The following is a 10,184-nucleotide window of genomic DNA, read 5'->3' as shown; positions in this document are numbered from 1 at the left end:
ACTAGTAAAATGAGGTACATTTCAGGTAGCTCCACCCCTGGGTTTTGTCTGTGTTTAGTGATTATACCATCTAATCCAGCACTCCAGATGTTGCTGAACTACAACTCCCATGATTCTCAGCCTGTTTCATTCATAGAATCATGGGAGTTGTATTTCAGCAACATCTGGAGGGCCGGAGTTTGGTAAGCCTGATCTAATCAGTCTGATATACAGCGCTCAGCAGGGGAATCTCCTTTTACTGAGAAATTACTAAACCAGTGAATATAATAAGTGTATACTGCATGTGTGGGTGTAATTAAAAAGTGAGTGAGTGATCTGTTTGTCCTATTCAGTTTCCAACAAAACAAGTGATCAGAGTTTAGAAACGTGTTAACTGCTCAATAGAGAAAATATGACTGAGAAGAAAAGCCTTGATTTTTTTTTCCCCCCCTTAGAAGCCACTGTAGCTTTTTGTATCTCTGTATGTTTTATTTTGTAACATTTATCACTCCGCAGTAATGTTTTGGGAGTGGTAAGTGAGACGTGTTCACATAAATTCCTATGTTTTGGCGTTTGTAGTTTATATATGTTTTCTGTTAGCAACTGTTCTGCATTTATTTATGTTCTTGAAATGTATTAGGAAATACAAAATTTGTTTGTGAAATGCTGAATAAATCAATCTCCTTCCTAATGATCTTATTTAGCTCAATGGCTTGTATTACCCTCTATCTTCTTATAATTTTGTTCTAGTAATACTTTTTAGTAGTCATTCAGAAAACAAAAGCAGTTTTTATTTTATCTTTTCATGACAAAAAAATTGAATGAGGTAATAATTCCAGTTTTAAGGCAAGTAAACATGGTTTATAAAACATACCTGTTCCAGTCCATTTTACTGGAAGTAAGAGCCAGGCTGTCAGTCTTGCACATTACGGCGTGTTCTAGGATAGACTGGAGTGGATGGGGAGACGTGTCCTTACCATGTGACACCGTCCTGGCTCCATAGATCCAGGTTTGAAATGTACACAGATATCAGGTGTGTTGTCTTCCGCTTTCTGCCACTTTGCAATAATGAAATTGGTAAACCATTTAATATTTACAGTCTACACTTGCGTATAGGGTTTGTCCATTTGTAAAAATAGTCCTTAATTTCGATGTATAGCATCTTCATTCTGCTTGTATTTCTGGTGGAACGACTTCCATCAACATCTGGACAAACATGGTTATTGGCTCTAGAGGTAAGGAAATACTTCAATGAATATTTTGTCAAACGTGCTTTTATAGATTCAGTAAGCACATTAGTGGACGATAGACATGCTCAGATAAGCATACAGCCTTGGAGCAGTACTGTCCAACTAAGGTATTAAGCCAACAATCTTCCCCCCAACAGTCTTTTCTTTCTGCTTCATTAAAACTTGTCTACAAAAGTCTCTCTGTCAGCCACCCTCTTCTTATCTCTTTCTGGGTCTGTGTTTTGGCTCAGTTTCTTACCCTTATTGTGTCTCCCTTTCTATCTCTGCATCGGTCTTATTGTCCTATTTATTTGTATCGTGCTCTGTATATTACTCAACCTATATCTGACTCTTTGCCTTTCATACGGTTAATGTCCTTTATTGGCCTAGTCGCTCTGTTGGAATATTTCTGGTTAAATATTGTAACTAGTTGTCATGTGTCTACTTCTCTTATTTGGCTTTGGCCCTCATTCTGTCCACCAATAGAAACGTTTCTCACAGTCTGCATCATGCACAGGAAAGGGCTGTGACACATCTGAAGACCTGCATAAGTACGCCCAGTCCAGGTTGCATGTGACCTACACACTTTCTGCAAAGAGGTCAGATGTTAACTCATCGTATTGTGTTTAGAGTTAAGTGCCTACAGCAGTCTGCTGTGTGTGCCCAAAGTTCATGTAACTGAGCAGGAGATAAGAACTTCTAAAGTAAAACACACTGCGCGGTAAAAAAAAAGATGTTAACCATTTTTTCCCCATGTGAGTCACAGCCAAGTGAGTTTTGGCTAGTGCAGCTGAAACAACCTGATTTAATTAAAAATCAGAGAATTAGGCAGAGACAGCAGGGTCATGATATATACACCAAAACTAATAAATTGTGTTGTGGTTTAAAAAAAAAAAAAAAAGATACTCCAAGAACCATAACCACTACAGCACACTGTCATGGTTGTAAGGCCAGGAGTGCCCGTTTACCCAGTGTAAGTAGATTTGACAATGTACCAGGGGTCTACTGGGCATTGGTCACTTCCTCTATTTAGAGCCATAAGCTCCTACACAGAGCCCTGATTAGCTCTACTGAGCTAAATGCTGCTGCCAGATGATCGCTCTCAGGCAATACTGCGGCTTACAACTCATGGAGGAGGTGAACAGTGTCCTGTGAACCCCAGGTAAGATGTCAAACTTTTGGGAAATGGTTTATATTGAGGGGAAGTCAGCAGGGCATTTCTGACAACATAATCACTACAGTACACTGGAATGGTTATGGTGCTTTGAATGTTCCTTTAACAGGAATAAAAAAAAAAATCTGTTTTGGATCGTGAGACAATCCATATGGGAGGAAAGTTACAGCCTTGTGTAGTCCGCATGCACATGGTATTGGAATTCAAATGCAGATATTATGCAGAAAGTGTTAGCACAGAGCTATGGAAGTGATGGTACAGGTAAGACGAGAACAGGGTGTAAGAGAAAGGAAAAAAAAAAAAGCAAGTGCCATAGTCATACACGTACTTGTTATTTTCTGTGCCCATTTTACTTTGTAATGCACAAAGGGGAAATATACGACCAGGCCGCTTAAAATAAACAGCACACAGTAAAGGTAGGCCCATTCCGGTTGGTCAATAATTGGAGCCAACACCAGGTAAATGGAAATGAGAACCATAGCGATAGGGATTACAATTGGAATCTGAAACAGAATGAGAGAAATCATTAAAATGCAGGAACATTGTTTAGGTGCCTTTCAGTCCGGTAACAGTGCTATATCAGTACACTGATAATATTTTCCAATTATAAGGAGTACACAAGCTATTGATCTTAGCATTGTGTATCCTTTAAGGTTGACCCGATGGGCAGTGTGAGATAGAAAGCAGGGGTAGTCAACCTTTTTATACCTACCGCCCACTAATGCATCTTTCTTGATGGAAACATTTTCTTACCGCCCACCAGCTTTCAATTTTTTTATTTTTTTTTGTAAATCTGTTTTTATTATTAGATGAGCATAGTGATATACATCATTTACAGCCAGATGATAACACTGGTCTAAAAATACAGTTCACAAAAACCAAATATCACTGTGTGTTGTTTCATATTTCTTATCTCCCTCTTACATACATTGCTGACGAGTCATTTGTCAATTTCTAGCTAATTGCATCTGATACGGACCTCTGTTTGAGTTTACAGGCCCCCTTTAGCCATTCAAGCTTTTGAGTTTCATAGCCGTCAAGGAATATTTATTGTATGCTGTAGGGGCCTGGCTGTTGGTGGGTCTGTCTTTTTCCAGAAAGGCGGTATGAGTGATTTTGCAGCGTTAAAGGACCACTCTAGGCACCCAGACGACTTCAGCTTAATGAAGTGGTCTGGGTGCCAGGTACCTCTAGGATTAACCCTTTTTTTTTATAAACATAGCAGTTTCAGAGAAACTGCTATGTTTATAATGAGGGTTAATCCAGCCTCCAAATCCTCTAGTGGCTGTCTCACTGACAGCCGCTAGAGGCGCTTGCCTGATTCTCACTGTGAAAATCACAGTGAGAGCACGCAAGCGTCCATAGGAAAGCATTGTAAATGCTTTCCTATGCGACCGGCTGAATGCGAGCGCGGCTCCTGCCGCGCATGCGCATTCAGCCGATGACGTCGCGATCAAGATGGAGAGGAGGAGGAAAGCTCCCCGCCCGGCGCTGGAAAAAGAGGTAAGTTTAACCCCTTCCTCTCTCCAGAGCCCGGCGGGAGGGGGTCCCTGAGGGTGGGGGCACCCTCAGGGTACTCTAGTGCCAGGAAAACGAGTGTTTTCCTGGCACTAGAGTGGTCCTTTAAGTAGGTGTCATAAGATTGATCTTTTGTACTCCAAGAGCGGTACTTCTGTGTGGTGTATCAGGGCTGTTTCCAGGGTCAATAGAAAGAGAAATACAGCATGTTTTGTATTTCTCTCTCCATTTCTTCCTAGTACGGTTGAATTTTTCTGCAGTCCCACCAGATGTGTCAGAGTTCCATTCTCTTCGCCGCAGCTCCAACAGGTATCTGGGATGGTCGGATTATTGGTCCGATGCAGCAAAGACAGTGTATGGTACCAGTGTGACATCAGTTTGTATTTTCCCTGTTGGTAATGGGAGCTTGTTGAGCTTTTGTGTTGTAGCAGAATTATTTTTCCCCATTGGTTGTTCGTATTGGTTCTGGCTGTTAGTTCTTTCCATCGTCTTTTGAACATGTCTTTCTTCTCCCGTTCTCCCGTAATTACGTGTTGATATATGATGGAGACTGTATCCTGCATTGTCCGGTGTGTGGGAGCAGAGTGTTTCATACCAGGTTAGGTCCCTGTGTATTCTGTGTCTGTGTGGTAGGTTATGGTAAAAATGTTTCAGTTGTGCATAGTGGAATTGGTGCATTAGTGTTGGTGCCCTTCCTTCTGTGATGTCCTGTAGTGTCTTCACTCCTGTGTCTGTCAGTACTGCTTGCAGAGGGATATATCCTTCTTGTTCCGCTAATGGCCATGCTGATGGTGGGAGCCCATCACCTAGGTTCGGGTTATGGGTGTTGGGAATCAGCGGGCTCGGTTTTGGTGAGATATACCGGTATATGCTTTCCTCAGTCTGGTCCATGGTTTTAGGGTTTGCGTGATGGGAGAGTCCTCCCCAAAGTTTGTCGTTGCCCCTGATTCTCTGTGCCAGATTAGCGTAGGAAGTTGGTTATCCACGATATCTCTGTTTAGCGAGACCCAACGTTTGTGGGGTGTGGCAGTGTGCAATTCCTTGAGACGTTGCAGTATCGTTTCCTGATAGTATTTGCTGAAATCTGGGTGGGCCAGTCCACCCCATTCTCTTGGGAGACACAGTTTTTCATAGCTGATCATTGCTCTGTCTCCCTTCCACACATAGCGGAGGATCTCCGTTTTGAAGAAGGTTTGCGGTATTATCCGGGGTGTGGTGGTGTGGAATAGGTACAGTATCCTGGGTAGGATGTTCATCTTCACTACCGCCATTCATCCCTGCCAGGAGATGTGATTGTAGTTCCGTTTCTTGAGGTCTCCCAGAACGTTGGTTAGCAGGGGCGCGTAGTTGTGAGCGTACAGGTCTTTCGCCGCTGGGCTGATCCATAGTCCTAGATATTTCATGTGGTCTGTGCACAGGGCCGCCATCAGGGGGTGACAACCATGACGGTTGTCACGGGCCCGGCAGCCCTGGGGGGCCCGGACTGCATTGGCAGTCCTGGGCCCCACTTTCCCTCCCTGCACACATAGATAGCGAATATTGCTATCTATGTGTGCAGCCGCGGGCCCCCGGCTCCCTGTTACCGCAGAGGGGGCCCAGGCAGCACACAGCCTCTTCTCGTCTCTGCTAATAAATCTCGCGAGACCCGGTTGTCATGGCAACGCTCCGCGGGTCTCGCGAGAGTTATTGGAGGAGAGAAGAGGAGAAGCTGTGTGCTGCCTGGGCCCCCTCTGCAGTAACAGGGAAGCCAGGGGGCCCCACCATGCCACCGGACCACCAGGGATGGAATCTCCCCCCTCCCTAGACACAGGTAAGCAGGGAGGGGGGAGAAACAATTTAATTAAATTACATTTTTTTTTTTTTATTATGTTAAAATGCCCCCCCTCCCCCTCACCCCAGATTGCACATTTACATACACACACTACATACACTGACACAACACACACACACTAAATACACTGACACAACACACACTGCATACACTGACACAACACACACACACACTGCATACACTGACACAACATACACACTGCATACAACACACACACACACTATATACACTAACACAACACACACACACTACATACACTGACACAACACACACACTACATACACTGACAACACGCACTGCACACACTAACACAACACACACACACTACATATACTGACACAACACACACACTACATATACTGACACAACGCACACACTAACACAACACACACACAGACACAACACACACACACTGACACTACATACACTGACACAACACACACACTGCATATACTGACACAACACACACACTACATACACTAACACAACACACCCACTGCATACACTGACAACACACACACACCATGCACTAACACAACACACACACTCCATACACTGACACAACACACACACAATGCATACACTGACACAACACACACACAATGCATACACTAACACAACACACACACTACATACACAACACGCTGCATACACCGACACAACACACTGCATACACGAATACAACACACACTGCATACACTAACACACACACGCTGCATACACTAACACAACATACATACTGCATACACTAATACAACACACACACACTGCATACACTAACACAACATACATACTGCATACACTAATACAACACACACACACTGCATACACTAACACACACAGTGCATACACCAATACACTAATACAATACACACACTGCATTCACTAATACAACATGCACTCTGCATACACTACACACTAACACACTCACTGCATCCACTATACTGACACACACTCTGCATTGGCTACACACTAACACACACTCTGCATTCACTACACATTAACACTGCATTCACTACACTAACACACACTCTGCATTCACTACACATTAACACACACTCTGCATTCACTACACATTAACACACACTCTGCATTCACTACACTAACGCACACTCTGCATTCACTACACTAACGCACACTCTGCATCCGCTACACACTAACACACTCTGCATTCACTACACATTAACACACTCTTTGCATTCACTACACTAACACACTTTCTGCATTCACTACACATTAACACACTCTCTGCATTCACTGCAAATTTACACACACACTACATTCATTACACTGACACTCTGCATTCACTACACCCTAACACACACTCTGCATTCACTAAACTATGCACACACTCTGCATTCACTACACTAACATACACTCTGCATCAACTGTACACACAGCATCCACTACACAAACATCCTGTATTCACAGTACACACACTACATCCACAACAAATTTAAACACTCTGCATTCACTATACACAGACACTGCGTCTAATACACACACTACATCCACTACAGACACTGCATCCACTAAACACAATTCATCTAGTACATACAAACACTGCATCCACTACACAAACACACACTACATCACTGTACACACACTACATCCACTACTCAAACACTCTCTGCATTCACTACACATTAACACTCTGCATTCACTACACTAACACACACTCTGCATCCGCTACACACTAACACACTCTCTGCATTCACTACACATTAACACACACTCTGCATTCACTACACATTAACACACACTCTGCATTCACTACACATTAACACACTCTCTGCATTCACTACACATTAACACACACTCTGCATTCACTACACTGACACACTCTGCATTCACTACACACTAACACACACTCTGCATTCATTACACACTAACACACACTCTGCATTCATTACACACTAACACACACTCTGCATTCACTAAACTATGCACACACTCTGGATTCACTATACTGACACACACTCTGCATTAACTGTACACACAGCATCCACTACACAAACATCCTGTATTCACAGTACAGACACTGCATCCACTAAACACATTTCATCTAGTACATACAAACACTACATCCACTACACAAACACACACTACATCCACTACTCAAACACACTCTGTGTTCACCATACACACTGCATCCGCTACACAAACACACACTCTGCATTCACTGCACAAACAGTATCTAATACACACAAACACTACATCCATTACACACATTCTAATTCACTTCCACTATACACACCACATTCAGTCCCGCATCATTGTCAGCGTACTAGGTAGGGCGTGGGCGGGCGGGGGCACCAGACCTTGTGCTTTGTCAGGGGCCCCCAAATTTCTGATGGCAGCCCTGTCTGTGCACCAGTGGAAGGGGAACCGTTGTTTTAGGCGCGCACATTCAGTTTCCGGCAGAGTTACGTTTAGTATGTCGCATTTGGATAAGTTTCCATATTTGCGAAATTCGTCCATGAGCTGTGGGATGGATTCAATGGGGTCGTCCAGGAAGAACAGCATATCATTCGCATAGGCAGCCACTTTATGTTCTTGTGTTTTGTACTTCAGTCCGGTTATCATGGGGTTCTCCTAACTCGATCTAGGAATGGCTCTATAGGGCTTTGCTCAGAGGTGCTAATGGAAAACTCCTACGAAACACATCTGGAGCGGCGACAGGTGGATCCCAGGTAAGAAGTCAAACCATTAATAAACCAGGGCACATGTGGTGGTTATGGTGCTTAGAGTGATCCTTTAAGATTACCCAAAATGACAAAGGGTCCCTTTGATGTATAATTAACAGTAAACAAAAATGAGGATTAAAAGAGATTCTTAATCAGAGAAAGAAGTTACATTACATACAGGATATTTTCTCTACCTTAATAGGTCGCTTCATATCCTTCTTTGTAAACCTCATAACCACAAGTCCAGCTATTGTTAAACCGTAGAAAATCCAAACCGCAAAACTGAAGTAGTTAATGAGGGTGTTGATGTCCGCTGGGATGATGTATATCATTCCTACTATACCCTGTAAAATAAGAGAAGGGAATTAGCTGTTAACTCCCACAAATGCTACTTGAATCCCATCACCCTAGCAGATAGATTTTAGGACTGGTATACAGGTACTCCTCATTTACTGAGGGTTCTGTATTTACAACCCAGTTGTAGAACGAATTGGTCGGTAAGTGAGGAGTTGAGGGATTTCCTGCTCTGGTGCGCTTGTTTATGTTCGGGAAAAGTTCCCTGAACATAGACGAACGCAGAAGAGCAGGGAATCCCTCTAATCCCCACAACGGCTCGCACTTACCATCATGCTAGAGATCTGGTTGTAAGTGTGAGCCATCGCAAAACAGGTAGGTCGTAAAATGAGGACCACCTGAAGTCATGCACAAACACTGCATCAGAGAGTAAATTGGTTTTCTGTTGAGCAGGTTTTTGTACCTACTGCATGACACCTTACTAAGTTTTATTGTCTCCCCCAAATGCCCCGAGGTCCCCCATTTTAAATTTTTTCAACTTTGTTTTCCCCCTGTGGGACATGTCATTTGGGCATTTGCTATTGTCCGATATTTGGAAATTTTGGCTATTCGTTCCTTTTTCAGAAAGACGAATGAACAAATAGAAATTAGAAAGAATGAAAACCCACAGACAATAGGGTCCACCTTTTTGTCAACCACTGCTCGTGGTTGGGGGGGCTAGACATTAGATCCCCCCCCCCCCCCACAGCTTTTGTCACTTAGGACCTCTACCCGCCGCTACTGGGTGGGGGCCAGAGGGGACACTAGGTCCCTCATTTAGTTTAATAGCCCCCTCTCACGGAGCATGTGTGCGGGCTTGGGGTGACACTATATGTCCCCCCCCCCCCGTTAATTATTTTAATACTTGCCCCAGCATGGGACACTATTGGATTTGGGGGGAGTCTTTCTGTGTTTACAACAGTGAGCAACCACAGGCTGCGCACAGTTTTGTAGGCAGGCCCCTACTCGTGGCTTAGTGAGTAGGGGCCGGAAGGAGATTTTAATCTCCCTTATTTACGAATACAAAGTAATTTTTACTTGGTATTAGTAAAGTTGGCTGAAAGATCAATTTTGGTATTTCAGCTTTTTAGTAGACCGCTCCGTAATACTATGGAAATTAGGAGGCATCTACTAAATGGCTTCAAGAATCAGATCGGAATTTCATTCTGTAAATGGAATTACGAAATTTATTTGACCACAGATAATGGAGCGGACTTGAGCTCCTCCTTTGGTTAAATAAGGTCGTTTTAAAGAAAACTAGATCAGAACTCAAGACAAGAAGAATATGTCACTTACATAGAAAGTAATTGCAGGAGATGGGGTCAAACGTTTGACACTGATGTAAGAGAGAAATTTCAACATGTGGCCTTCACGTCCAGCAACATAAGTTAACCTGGGGAGAAACACTTTTATATTTAACTCTCTGCAACAGG

The 10,184-nt window shown here is 43.3% G+C and overlaps 1 protein-coding gene across 2 annotated transcripts in view; it reads right to left on the bottom strand.

Annotated features, from left to right (window-relative positions):
• Positions 1-795: 795 nt before the first annotated feature.
• The window catches only part of SLC7A9 (solute carrier family 7 member 9), a 46,347-nt gene continuing 36,958 nt past the window's right edge, over positions 796-10,184 (bottom strand). For both annotated transcript variants that reach the window (XM_063438853.1, XM_063438854.1), the window contains exons 10-13: positions 10,048-10,144; positions 8,613-8,762; positions 2,711-2,885; positions 796-1,208 (exon numbers count right to left, since the gene is read on the bottom strand). In XM_063438853.1, the coding sequence (XP_063294923.1) occupies positions 1,144-1,208; positions 2,711-2,885; positions 8,613-8,762; positions 10,048-10,144 (487 nt within the window). In that variant the 3' untranslated portion in view covers positions 796-1,143. The remainder of the gene's footprint in view (positions 1,209-2,710; positions 2,886-8,612; positions 8,763-10,047; positions 10,145-10,184) is intronic.

Source organism: Pelobates fuscus, chromosome 12 (genome assembly GCF_036172605.1).
Source record: "Pelobates fuscus isolate aPelFus1 chromosome 12, aPelFus1.pri, whole genome shotgun sequence".
NCBI lineage: Eukaryota > Metazoa > Chordata > Amphibia > Anura > Pelobatidae > Pelobates > Pelobates fuscus.
This window is presented reverse-complemented; position numbering and strand designations above follow the sequence as displayed.